This window comes from Heptranchias perlo, chromosome 6, assembly GCF_035084215.1.
Source record: "Heptranchias perlo isolate sHepPer1 chromosome 6, sHepPer1.hap1, whole genome shotgun sequence".
NCBI lineage: Eukaryota > Metazoa > Chordata > Chondrichthyes > Hexanchiformes > Hexanchidae > Heptranchias > Heptranchias perlo.
The window spans coordinates 57,840,192-57,854,840 of NC_090330.1; the positions used below are offsets into that span (position 1 = coordinate 57,840,192).

Below are 14,649 nucleotides of genomic sequence, written 5' to 3' on the forward strand. Positions count from 1 at the left end.
AATACTATTCTTCAGGGATAGTTGAGATAAATATTTTTTTTCCCTTCAGGGCAAGTCTTCAAAGTGCAAGTCATACTCAGAGGTCATGCTAACATTACGAATAGGCAATAAACAAGAGCAGCATCCATTCATGAGAAAAGGGAACTTCCCTTTTACTAACATTTTGCTAATGACCAGCATCCTGATGTTAAAAGGTTCTTGATTGACACTGCCACAATAGCTATTTGGAGCAGTGTTCTGTTATCTTCCTTTATTCCCTCTATGTACAATGGAGGAAATGCTTCTTGCATTTTAAAAAAAGATATTTGCATCTCATCTACTTTGAGCATTTGGACTGATGCTTTTAAAAAATAATTTACAGTATTTCAACCCAAATTCTTGACCTTTTGTTTGAGTCCTGATGTATGCATAAAACTGTTTGAAGTTTATAATGTCATCACAACTCATGACTATATTGCTGTCTTGCAATGCTTTCCTGCTCATCTTTTATCTTTATAGAGTCCAGATGTCTTAATCTGGAAAGAGGAAGCATATAGACTGAATAGAGATGCTGTTTCTTCTGGTTAACAATGCACTTCCATCAGAGTAAATATTCTCCATCCTCTTAAATTCTTGCGATGCAACATGTGTACATATGTATATAAATTCCAGTGGCTGGAATGAAGCTGAGTTGCTGCATTGAGTAGAATGAAACTACTACAGGGAAAAATTTGCTGAGATTTTACATCTTACCACCAGAGGATTGGTTCCAGCAGGAAACCTATTTGCAGCATTTACACTGGCAAGCTTAGGTGAATATTGAATCTGCTTCAGTGTCAGTAGATGAATGTGTGACATTTTACAAGCCATTTTTCCAATTTTCTCCCTTTTTAAGGTATTGACTTTTCTGGGATATTACAACCTAGGTGCTGGTAGCACCTCTCCCAAGTATTCTTCATGTTTAACTCCAGCCATTGAGTGTCAGTAAGCTCTTAAATCGTGGGTTGTCACAGCCAAGCTTAGTCCTGACATAATCTACTATTCAGTAGTATACTGTAGAGGCTACTGGATAGTGATCGACACTGGGACCTTTGACTGATCTCTTTTCCTTACCCCGAAGCAAAGATTGAAACATTGCTTCAAATAGAACAGCTGTAATGGACCTGATTTAGAATTGGAGCATCAACAATGTACCATCTAATGTCAAACAAACATCATGTGTGCTCCAGGAACTTTACATTTGGAAAGCAGAGGCACAGAAGGCTGTAAACCAATAAATCAATGGGGATAGATGAACTATATTTGGGGGGAGGGGGGATATTTGTGAAGCGCTGATGGTCATTTTGAAGTTGTCAACACTGTACATTGGATGTTTTCAGACAGATTGGAAATGGGCAAATGTAGTCTTGTATTTATAAAGGAGTTCACAGCCATACCCAACAGCTATACATCCATAAGCTGGACCACAGTAATCAGAAATCTAATGGAATAAATAATCAGAAGCAAAATGGCAGAATGCATGCAAGAAAATAACCTGATAAATCACAGCACCATGGTTTCAGAAGGCGTAGATCTTGCCTGACCGACCTCCTATTCTGTTGAGGTGTGTCGTTTACCTAGATTTCCCCAAAGCTTTTGATAAAACACGAGAGACTTCTTTATCAACTGAGATTAGTGGGTATCGAGGGTAGGGTGTGATTGGTAAGTGGCTAAAGAGAAAGTGAGAGAATGTAAGGTGTCAGCTGTGGCTCAGTGGTAGTACTCCCACCTCTCAGTCAAAAGGTTATGGGTTGAAGCCCCACACCAACAACTTGAACACATAAACCAAGCCGACAACTAAGTGCAGTACTGATGGAGGTGCCATCTTTCAAATGAGACATTAAACCAAGGTCCCGTCTGCCCTCCTGGGTGGATGTAAAAGATCCTATGCTGCGACTCGAAGAAGAGCAGGGGAGTTCTGGTGTTATGGCCAATATTTATCCCTCAACCAACATAATTGAAACAGATTATCTGGTCACGTATCGTTGCTGTTTGTGGAACCTTGCTGTGTGCTAATTGGCTGCCGCGTTTCCTACATTACAACAATGTCTACGCTTCAAAAATGTATTGGCAGTGAAGCACTTTGGGATGTCCTGAGGTCGTAAAAGGTGCTATCAAAATTTTACAAAGAAAAGTCAAAACAGTGGATTACTCTTTAAATTCATGAATTCTTAGTAGAAAGTTAAGCCACACTATTAATGATTCTTATTAGAATGTGGATGATTTGAAACACTGAAAATATTAACATGATATGCTTCTTTCATTGTCTTACATCAAAAGTTCATATTTTAAAAAGATAGATATTTTTAATCAACATATATAGTCTGAATGCAATAATGAGTATGGTTGTACAGTGCATATTAATTATGGCCCACAGTATCCTAAAATAGTGTGCATCAAAATATCCACTATTTTTGTGTAGCTTCCTCGGTTAACAGTTTTATCATTACGGTACTGCAAAGCATATAAAGTACTTAGTTTTCTTAAATTAATTTTTTAAAAATTTGAGTTCATCAAATAGGTTCAAAAATCAACATTTTAAAGAATTCTACAATTTGCATTTAAACAAAAAATGTACCACTGTGTCAAGAGATACAACATTCATTAAAATTTACTTAAACGTGTATTGCTTTAATTTTCTAAGCTTGTACTCAAAACATGCTTTTAGCGTACAATCCACATTGCAGTGGAAGCACTGTGTATGTAACAAATGCATTGTTCATCATACATCTAAATTATACAAACATTAATAAAACTAGTTGCAAGAGCAAATGTATCACAGAAAACTGCTGAGACCATTTAGTTATTTTGCATTCTGATTGTTTTCTTTTGTCATCTCAACTATAATTTTGCATGAAATAATCGGAGTGTAAACATGTAGTATCGTAAATCTGTCCCTTTCATTCGATAAAGTTTCTTAGTTTCAGTTATTCCTTCAAGCTGCTTTTATCTTCAGATTGTACCAGTGTCTTGCTCCAACACAAACTGGAACACATCATGCAAGGCTAAAGTGGTAATAGTTCCATACCTGTAGAAGCTTAGACATAGAAAAAAAAGCAGAGGACATAATAAAATAGCATATTCAAGTCAACAAAGGAAAATGGTTAGCTCTGAATTCATGTCTATATGGAGAACAGATAGTTGCCACTAGTGAGCATTACCAAGAGGCATCAAAGTTGTGCCTTAATTATGTTAGTGAGCTTCTGAGTGTTTTAAATGCCATGATGTGGAGATGCCGGTGATGGACTGGGGTTGACAATTGTAAACAATTTTACAACACCAAGTTATAGTCCAGCAATTTTATTTTAAATTCACAAGCTTTCGGAGACTTCCTCCTTCCTCAGGTAAATGTTTACCTGAGGAAGGAGGAAGTCTCCGAAAGCTTGTGAATTTAAAATAAAATTGCTGGACTATAACTTGGTGTTGTAAAATTGTTTACAAATTTTAAATGCCAAGCAGCATTGCTGGCAGGTGTGGCTTCTGTTTATATCTCAGCGCTGGTTTTAAGTGAGATGTGAAAGACCTCACTGCTAATCATCCCTCGTCTGTTGACACTATACCTTTAACACTTTCAAAGAGATGATGTGTTCAACTAAGTTGGCACATGATCTGAACGGTTATAATTCTGTATGTTTACTCGTGTGTCTCAGTCAACATGCATTACTCTGCTTTACACTTAACTGTTTATTCAAGGCAGTATGAGAACTAGTGTAGAACTCCCCCTCGTGACACAATTTGAATGGCTGTCCATGTTTTCAAGGTCACTGAACAAGACTTTGTGGTATGTTATAAGGGAGAGTACTACATGAACTATTGCATTCAAACTACTTCTTACAAGCAGTTTCAAAAGATGAAACAAAATAACTAACACATCAGAAAGTGTACAAATGTATCAGATTGAGAATTATTGCACAATTCGGTAGAATCTACTTTTAAATAAAGAATTGATTTGAAAAACTATGATGATACTGATCTAGGCATTTTTTGGTCATTGGTAACATGGTTAAAATTATGAGTTCTGTTTCAAATCTATATAATGCCATCATAATACTAGGAATGACAAGTGATAGATAGTGTTAACATGTCGCACATGTCTATTATTGAGCTGACTCAACTTGGGAAAAGCTACAGAGAAATAAATAGAAACCCCATGGGGATGAAATATCACCATATATTATAATGATGAAGAAATTATTTTCTTTACCATGATAAACACGGTATCGCTATGGGCTGGCACTCGTCCACTATGCATGACAACAGGCAGAGGCTAGCATCACCACAACCCCTGCTGAATCAGGAGCACGAACAGATGCACATCACTTGTCTCCTTGCAGAGTACATTGCAAACAATTGGTATATAGTTGGGTAGTGTAATGCCACAAGAGTTCTATATTCAGCTGACTGTTTTTGAGCAGTTTGTGTGCAGTGTACTCTGCAAGAAGACAAGTGATGTGCATCTGTTCATGCTCCTGATTCAGCAGGGACTGTGGTGATGCTAGGCCTCTGCCGAGCAGCAGCTAGCCCTTCTTCAGCCGTTATTTCTGCTCCTTCCACATGTTAGAACTGATTCATTCTGGGCTTTCATGTCTAAAATCACTAAAATCCTCCAGAGTATGAGTCTCTCAAGCAAGGAGATGGCATTGTTTATCCCTGGCTTCTTTGGTGAGAAATAGTCTCTTTCAAACATTAATCCTTAGCATGGTTGAGTTGGACACACTGCCGAGGACATTAGTCAATGCTAGTGGTCCTCGCGCTATGTCTCAGCCCTTCACCCTTCTCTGCTGCTCCTTCAGCATGTTCAACAAAGTAAGAGTCTATGATGCAACTTATGCTGTTCTGTGCACTGTAACAGCTGAGCCACGTTTTACAGTATCTCCCTCTTTGCTTCATGCTCAATATCTACCAATCCTCTACACTGTCACCTCTATAGTTAGCATTATTAACATGAGAGGGACTGGAAGGCAAGCATGAGCACATTTGCTCATTTGCCTTTAATTGGTGTTTAACAAGCCCTCAACAAGTGATAGAAAGCTGCTAATGTGTGAAGCTGGTTCAGTCTCAGGAGGAATTTTAGGAACATGGAGAAAAGTACACAAGTGTTCCATTAATCATAGTGCAAACTAATTATTATAAATGAATACAAATTTAGCACGTGTGTATAACACATAGTGATTTTACCCCCTCAATTATTCTATGCAAAAATTATTCTGCACAAAATTAATATTCTCCATGCTTCGCTACAATGAATTCTTACTCTATCAAACCACAATTACTATGTTGAGATTACCATTTACATTTCGTGCTCTCCTCTTCATTTTGAACAATTCCATACATTGATTGCAGATCCATAGGAAGAACATTAGAAGAGTAGATATTGTAACAAGTACTGTTGTGACAATAACTACAAAATACAAGTCCTTATAAACTGGTTCTGTGGAAATACAAATGTCAAAATAAATGCAAACAGCCAGGTTAAACTTTTGAAGCCATGAATGTTATATTGTTAGTGGTGTATGGTTATAGATTTCTGATTCTGATCTGATTTCTTATAAGAAATGCAGTATAGGACTAATGTTGCAGCTATAAATTATGAGGAAAAATTCAGTCAGCAGTCAGTCAGTGTGTATTTGTAGACTCTAACTGGGTCTATATGATCACAGAGGCTATGTGCAAAAAGGCGAGATAAAATAAACGGAGGTGACCTTATAGTACATTGAATAATTGCGCTAACATACTGCAATTGAATGGTAGAATTTCCCTTGCAATTCTCCACATGGATTCCTGAACTCATGCTATCCTGATCTCAGCTGAGTTATCGAGGGAGGTGCTGAGTGGATACAAGGGCCCCGATTTTCAAATCAAATTGCGGGTGCGTTGGAGGCGGAGGGGCTCCGAAAATCGGGGACATCCTAAGTGGGTTCGGAAGCCAGCTCCAACCCACCGACTTCCGGGTTCCCCATAGACGCTTCTGTTTGCACGCACGCCTCACGAATGCGGAAGTCCCACCAGCAATTAAAGCCGGCAGGATGATAGTTAACACAGTTAGTTAGATATTTTAAGTATTTGAACTAGTTAATTTCATGGTCATTGAGGCAGGGGACCGATTTTCATTCAGCCTCAGCGTGCTTCCTGTGCTGTGGGAAACACTCCATGTTCTACCAGATGTGTTTCCGCCAGCAGCCAGTTGGACATTCAAATGCTTGTTTGACAGATGGGGATAAAAGGTGAGTTATTGGAGCAGGGCACTCAGTTCTTTCAGACAAACTTTTGGCTGGGAGATCTTTGTGTTTTCACTGAAAATTCTTAGTTTCCACTCAAAATTCTTCTCTTTACACATATTTACCAACTTTTCGGACCCCCTCAAGCTGACACCATCAGGATCGGGGGTGCCATTGCTACATTCACAAATTGGGGTTGCAATGAACTTTTATCCTGAGTTGCCAACAGCAGAGCTCGGGAGACAAATCACCAATTTCAATAGACTCCCGCCGAAACCAGGAGGGCTGGGAACCCTAACTGCCGCCCTAGTGAATTCCAAACAACATTCCCAAGCAGAGAGTAAATTTAGGACCTTCCTGTTCTGTATAGCTCCATATTACACCATATAACACCATATTACACCATTTACCCACTGAGCTATAAGGGAAGCAGACTCAAGTTGTTACCTTGATTCAACTGACCTAATATTTATTGTTATAGGAACAACCTGTTCTAAGAGTTTGTCGTATTTGCATTTCATCTACACTCTCCTTGCTAGGTGACAAATAACCTTTAAGAACATTTTTCTAAACCCAGTTTGGAGAAACCAGTGGCTGGTTGAACTAGTTATAATTATATTTAGTATGTATAAGGATCCATTATGCTAGGAAGTATAGCTGATTAGTAACCTGTGAAAAAGTAGATTATTCAAAATTGAAAAGTACGGCTTTAGAGACCGGTTGACAGTTCTGAATCAGGCAACTGTTGGGAAACTGTCTCTGTTTCCAGGCAAAAAGAAAATCATAAAACACAGCCAGAAATACAGAACAAAAAGAACAAGAAATAAATTGTTAACTGTAACTTACCATTTATATTCAACACAATAACACCATCCTTGCTGTTTCCTACTTCATCTGTCACTGTCACAACATAGCAGCCTGCATCATGTAGCTGAACATTTGATAGTTGGATGGACCCATTTCTGTATTCCTGAATCCGGTTTTCATAGCTCTCTGAAATGTTTTGATAATTGTCTGGTTCCCAGGTCATGATGTTCTTCAGCCCCCACAGTGACAGGTGTTTCCATCTAATAGTAGGTATTCCACTGCATTTGTATTCCACTGAAAGAAAGGCACTTTCATCCACTGTAGCACTGACAACATGGTCAGGTATTAGTACTGTAATTCCATTAGCTGCAAAATGACAGAACCAGATGTGTTCATTATATTTACAAATATGCATCCACTCTCGTGTTGTTTCAAACTACTTGAGAACCTTGTGTTATATAATGAGGCAGGAAATTTAAGATCATTTGCAAAGGTGCTTATTGGTGCCATACATTCAGCACTAAGGAATGGGGGTTCCCAGACTGAGCCACACTGGTGCTGGTACTGAGTACAGGCTGTGATATGCCCCTGCAGTAGGGGAGAGAGAATTGGGCAATTCTCATACCTAGGAAGTACCTTGAATAAAACCATTTTTGAGTGGAAGAACAAATCTGTCAATTGCAGTTTCAGGCCTGGAATTTCCTCTGTGGGACCAACCCGGAAGTTAGAGCCGAAAACGTGCCCAATCTCACATCCATTTTGCCAGTGTCAAGTTACGCTCAAATTTCCTGCCGATCTGGTTAGAACACACCCCGGACATGAAATGGATGTAAATCTGCCTATTTGTCTAGCGTGGTTCAAACGTAATTGGAACAGAACCAATGGGGCCTCAAGATGCTAGGGTGATACGTTGCTATGTCATGTGCTGCAGCCTGAAAGGAGCCCGTGGCCTCAAAGTTAAGGGCCATGGTGACCTTGATAGCCACAAGCAGTGCTGTCCATGCCCTGGTTTGAAGATCAAGTTGTGGTTACAGCAGTTGACATAGCTCGGTGACAGCCTCTTTCTGACGCGAAGGCGCCTCATACATTGCTCCTCAGAAAAGTTCATGTCGAAGAAGTGCTCCCTGAAGACCCGCTGATGTTATGGCCTCCTTTGCAGTGCCCTTCTCCTCCTCCCTCTCTTGCTGCTCCCCCTCCTCCTCCAGCCCCAAAGGCACCTCTACCAGACCACCCCTGTCTGCAGTCAAACTCTTTAGAAGGCAGCCAAAAACAGTACATCACCAGCAAAATCTTCTCAGCAGTCAGAATTCAGTTTCCAGAGGCAGCTAACAGGCCAAAAAACAAACAGAAGTTAACCATCGGCCTGAAATGACAAACCAGCAACCTGTAAGTACTGCATGCTCCCTTTAAATAGCACGACAAAAGGGTCCTTCCTGCCTGTTAGCACCACGAGTTGCTGGGTGAGTTTATCATGGGATGAGTCAGGTGCTGGGGTACAACAATGTCAGGAAAGGGTCCTCCAATAAGTGCAGGGCCCTAATTTGAATATATTATTCAGTGTTTTCCATAGTTCCAGCGTGCGCCCTGGATGCCTACAGAGAAGCCTGATCCAATATGGCGGACAACACACTTACGGCTTGTAATAAGCCCGCGCTTGTTGTGAACCATATTGGACGCTTATGCTCACGTTTACCGTCTGAAAAACGGGTGCGGCGCGATCGAATTTCTAGGCCAAGGCCTCTTATCACAAAATTAAACTCTATTCCTTTGTCTCAAGAGTTGAAAATAACATGAGCACCACGAATAAAGTTGTTTGTTCAATAAAGTTCTATTTGCTAAGTTAATTTGTACGATTCCAGTGCAATGATCCATGGCATGTTCTTTATTCTAGATAAGCAATCTAAACAGATCCATTATGTTAACAGAGAATGACAAAGTAAACAGAAGGTAAAATTCTGAAGCTTTTGTTGCTGAGCAACAAGTGTTCAGATAGGTGAGTCAACAAGTTTAGTCATGGACATGACAGATTTTTAAAGTAATGACCAAAGTAACAATTTTCACCATAGCATTTATAAAAGGAGTTCAACAAATACAAAATTACTTTGGATGAATGTAAAATGATTGCATTACCTTATACTGAGTTACTTTCTGAACATATTAAGCGAGAATATTCTTTCTCATAGGAACATAGGAACAGGAGTAGGCCATTCAGCCCCTCGTGCCTGCTCCGCCATTTGATAAGATCATGGCTGATCTGTGATCTAACTCCATATACCTGCCTTTGGCCCATATCCCTTAATACCTTTGGTTGCCAAAAAGCTATCTATCTCACATTTAAATTTAGCAATTGAGCAAGTATCAATTGCCGTTTGCGGAAGAGAGTTCCAAACTTCTACCATCCTTTGTGTGTAAAAATGTTTTCTAATCTCGCTCCTGAAAGGTCTGGCTCTAATTTTTAGACTGTGGCCCCTACTCCGAGAATCCCCAACCAGCGGAAATAGTTTCTCTCTATCCACCCTATCTTTTCCCCTTAATATCTTATAAACTTCGATCAGATCACCCCTTAATCTTCGAAACTCTAGAGAATACAACCCCAATTTGTGTAATCTCTCCTCGTAACTTAATCCTTGAAGTCCAGGTATCATTCTAGTAAACCTACGCTGCACTCCCTCCAAGGCCAATATGTCCTTCCAAAGGTGGGGTGCCCAGAACTGCTCACAGTACTCCAGGTGCGTTCTAACCAGGGTTTTGTATAGCTGCAGCATAACTTCTGCCCCCTTGTACTCCAGCCCTCTAGATATAAAGGCCAGCATTCCATTGGCCTTCTTGATTATTTTCTGCACCTGTTCATGACACTTCAATGATCTATGTACCTGAACCCCTAAGTCCCTTTGGACATCCACTGTTTTTAACTTTTTACCTTTACACAGCTTTAACTTTAACAATGATAAGTTAGATTTAAGGTGGGTGGTAAGTTTTTTATATTGACTTTATCTAACAATAATGGTGGTACCTGGCAAGTAAAACTGGAGATCTGTGGAATTCACCCTGTTGGCACTGAGTGACTGCTGGTGTGGGTGTAATTGAGTACTTACGGGTAGGGTTGTGGAATAAGCAGCTCTGCAAAAGAGTTGTAATAAGATTAACCAAAGCATTGAACTGTAAATAGGTAAGATTATATATTTAAAATGGCATTTCTGCTCTCAGACATGCTGGTGTCTTGTTCTCAGCAAGGCAGGAATAGAGCAGTGCATTCAAGTTTTACTCTACAGTGGGTGGGTGAAGGGTGTGTTCATCGGCAGACAGTTTAGTTTTATTTTTGTTTTCACTGGTCTCATACGTAACCATTGGGCAAACAATATTGATGCTTACATGTTTCTGACCAGTATTGGCAGAACGTCTCTGAGCAGGTTCAATATTTTATTGTGGAACTCACTGTCGGCAGTGGGGACTATACATTGCTGTAAAAACGTGGATATCCTGCAACTACTACCATCGCAGGAGAAAGGCCAACCCTGAGCTCTTTTCTTGCAGGTAAATGATTTATAAATTTACAAATGCTAAGAGGGAGGAGTACTTTACATTGAAAGTAATCTCCTTATAGTTGCCTTCTCATTTAAGAGGATTCTGGTGAAATTTGATTTCCCGGTGGCGTATTCCAACCCAATGTTCACCTTCTTACAATATCACCAAGGTGACAATGACCTAATGAATACTTTACAACTTTTAAATAAGAACGTCAGAGAGATTAGCAAGTGGCTTCAGGGAGATTGTAGAATGCATTAAGGGGACTTTACTAAGTGCAGCAGTACTATTTGTGTTCATAAGAAATTCTTTTAAATCATTGGAAGCTAATGGAATAAATGTAATTCTCAGCTGTAGTACGTGGTATAAAACTATACATATATGAATTAGTATAAAACGAGACCTGATGTTTTTTTTACCAACAGTGTCTGCTCAATATTTTCCCTTGTTCTTTTGCTTCCTATATAGGATGGCTCCTCTACAGTGTTGCTACTTGAATTTTTATGCCCAATAAAGCCATTTGTAACTGTATAAGTCTGCGTCTCATGTTACACAAACCTATGTGCCTGATGGTCTTTCTCACTGAGTCTGGGTGGAAATGATGCCAACAAACAGCCACTTTCTATTTGGTGCCCTTTTTTATTTTTCAAAAAGAACCCATGCTGCTGGTTTGGGAGGTTTGCCTGCTACAGATAGATCATAAAACATAGAAAATATACTAAGGAATCTCAATACAAGTCTATAAGGTCATTTAGAAATGCTGACTTTCTTCTTTCTCCAGTATAGAATAGTTACTGAAATAAAGAATTTTAAAAAGTAAGCACAGGGATTCTGTGGTAGCTACACACAGAATCATAGAATGATCCAGCACAGAAGGAGTCCATTTGGCCCATCGTGCCTGTGCCGGCTCTCTGAAAGAGCTACCAATTAGTCCTACTACCCTGATCTTTCCCCAAAGCCCTAAAAAATTTTCCTTTTTAAGTATTTATCCAATTCCCTTTTGAAAGTTACTATTGAATCTGCTTCCACCACCCTTTCAAGCAGTGCATTTCAGATCATAACAACTCGCTGAGTAAAAAAATTTCTCCTCATTTCTCCCATGGCTTTTTTGCCAATTACCTTAAATCTGTGTCCTCTGGTTATCGACTCTCCTGTCAGTGGTAACAGATTCTCCCTATCTACTCTATGAAAACCCCATATAATTTTGAATTCTTCTATTAAATCTCCCCTTAACCTTCTCTGCTCTAAGGAGAACAATCCCTTAGAACAATAGCTGAAACCACGAAGTATTTAAGGAAGCCTTGCCCTTAAACTCTTTTAATGTAATCTACAAATACTTTTTTCATATTTTTGAAACATTAGGGAGATGAATATCTTTTAAATTAAGATCAAGGGTTACATTTTAATGCTGTCTGGAAAATGAATTGTTATGCTTTGAATCTGCAGATTCAAATAAATTCTTTGGATAGATTTGTACTGGCTGGATAATTGCTGCCTAAAGACAAAGAATAAATCTTTTAAATACCAACTCGTATGCTTTCAATTATTAAATTAAATAGATGTATTTTAATAATGGTTTTAAATGATTAAATGGAATGAACTCATTTTAATTTGAGAACCATTACAAACCTTTGCATTGTGACCTAATGGTCAAACAAGTGTTACAGGAAAGAAAGGGAATCAGTACTGGCCTTTCACCTCTGGGACCCGAGTTTGAATCCAGCTCGGACTGATGGGGTTAATGTCACCGCTGTCTGCCAACTATAACGGACCAATGAGAAATGTGTTTGGCTGGTCTCAAAGAATGGCTGTTGTGGGCAGTGGGAAATGTCATAGTTCTGTAGGGTACCCTTCTGAGGTTGAATATGTTATAATGGAAGAACAACTGAAAAGCTAATTAGAAAGCACCAATAATGCTGCTGACCCACTGTTGAGCAGCTAACAAACATTTAATAAACTGAAACTTCCAAAACATTTGCTTCTGCTGCTTAGCAAAATGTTGCAAGTTTCAGCTCATTAAATGCTTCGTTATTTGCTTAATCTGTCATGTTTTTCGTTCTGATTGACTTAGCTGATGTACCCAAGAGACCCTGCATTCACTTTTTAATTACAAACCTTTCTACTTTTGGAAAACAAAACATTTCAGCTTGTTTCAAAATTAAGTCTCTGGAATGGACACAATTTAATTGTTTCCCCATTTCCCTCTGCTGTGATCCCTGATGCCCATTTGATCAGGTTTGTTACCAGCTGTGAATTACATTTCCACTGCTGGAACAGGTTAGACATTTTTAAAAATAAAACTGGGAAGCAAATCACATCATATGCGTCAGGAAACATTGGGGCTGATTTTGTGGGAAATGGGGAGGATTTCAGTTTTGTGGGCTCAACCCTGTACTTGTGCAGCAGCTGTTTTCCAGCTGGCCTTTTATGCTGGTATAAAGTGTTCTCACACAAAATGTGTGAAAGTTTAATTGCCAAAGTCAATTTAATGTCAATGAGCTGTCCTTTATTTTCCAAAATTTTATGCGTGGACTATGCCGTGCTATTAGACTACCCATATAAAATAAACATTAGAAGCCAGTCATGTTTTGGCCTTTCAGAAGGACATTTCTTAAAGCTGCACTACTACAATTTTGGTTGCTGAAAACAGTTGTAAAAATGGGTATACTATTCAGTGCTTATTGGGCATGAGCATATCTGACACAGAACTAGCTTAGCCATCCATCATCTAATCTGGCTGGACCACATCAAGCTCAGCCAGTTCTTGTTTTCCTCTGTCAAAGCTGCCCACTAAACTGGGATAATCTTGACTAGCAAAGATAACCCCCTGGCTTCTTTTCTGCACTACCAACCATCTCCTTAAACCCCTCTCCTCTGCCTCTTCCACCCTCACCTCTAACAACAAATGTGTGAAGCTCTTGGATTTCTTTGTCACCAAGATAGCAGTTTCTTCTGCTGCTTTCCCTATTTCCCTTTCCCACCAAGCCAAATCTCCCCCCAACCCCCCCGTCTCTCTCATCTCCTACCCACTCAACTGCTGACCACCCACCTTCCCTTCCTAACCCCCCATGCTGGCTGACATTGTACATGGTTCCCTTTCCTCATGGTCTATCTCTCCCCCTTTCAAAGGAGAAACCATCCTTGTTCACAACCAAAAATATATATAAAATCTAGTTACTTACTTTGTAAACACAAGCCTGTTAAACACAAGATTAACAGAAAACTGTTGTTATTCCAGCTTCCAGTCCTCATTAGAAACATTTAAACATCCATTAGGAGTTTGATTATTAGCACAGCAAGTGCATTTCTTTCAGTCTCTGCTTCTCTGAAGTGTGTTTTAAACGGACTTTGTACTGAAAGTACACTAGACAAACTGGTTTCCTTTTCACCTGCATATGAGCTGGCACATGGCCTGACATAAGGATGGTGTTATTATTATTGAGGAAGCATAGGTGGGTCTTCTCCCAGTGTGTACACATTGATAAATGTAATGCCTATTGTTCAGTAGAAACTCCAGTTCAACTATACAATTCTGCAGCTTATAATTGGAATAATTTTATATTCAGTTGTAGCAGTTATGCTGCAATGATTTTTCATTTCTTCCTTAATTCTTAAACCTTTGGGTCCCTGTTATTTCAAGACTCCAAGTCTATTAGTGCTGCAGGTCCTTAATACTACCCTGTGATAAATCTAAGGACAGTATACACTGGCTTATTTAAAATATGCAGCACAATGTCCAGTAAATGGAAAGTCTAAGTAAATATGTCTGTTTTAAAGGGAGTTATTACTAAAGAGTTATTGCCTTCATAAAGAAAACTTTGTTAAAACTTTTTTTTAATTTGGAAAGGGAGAAGAACTGCAGTGTGTCATTTTTGTCATGATAACATCACACTCATTTGTTACAGCTTACACAATCACATTGTCTGCTTGGAAACTAAAACAAAATGCCAAATTATTTTTCCTATCAAGACAATGCCCCTTTAAAAGAGTACAGTATTGCAACATATCTCCATAATAACATGCCATTAATTCCAGTTATGTACTTTAAATATTCTTGTTAAACCTATACAGGTACCAATTA

At 39.1% G+C, this 14,649-nt stretch overlaps 1 protein-coding gene across 1 annotated transcript; it reads right to left on the reverse strand.

The window, feature by feature from the left end:
- Positions 1-5,276: 5,276 nt before the first annotated feature.
- On the reverse strand, positions 5,277-13,829 carry LOC137323192 (V-set and transmembrane domain-containing protein 5). The gene is made up of 3 exons (XM_067986701.1): positions 13,751-13,829; positions 7,083-7,409; positions 5,277-5,449 (listed from the first exon to the last, which is right to left on the reverse strand). The coding sequence occupies exons 1-3, from the start codon at positions 13,827-13,829 to the stop codon at positions 5,277-5,279; spliced, it is 579 nt and encodes a 192-aa protein (XP_067842802.1).
- Positions 13,830-14,649: the final 820 nt, after the last annotated feature.

Coding starts and splice junctions, on each gene's coding strand:
- LOC137323192 (XM_067986701.1), bottom strand. CDS start 13,829: ATGTTTCTAATGAGGACTGGAAGCTGGAATAACAACAGTTTTCTGTTA. Junction 7,410..13,750: donor AACAGGCTTGTGTTTACAAA/GTAAGTAACTAG, acceptor GTCATTTTGCAG/CTAATGGAATTACAGTACTA. Junction 5,450..7,082: donor TATTGTGTTGAATATAAATG/GTAAGTTACAGT, acceptor GTATTTCCACAG/AACCAGTTTATAAGGACTTG.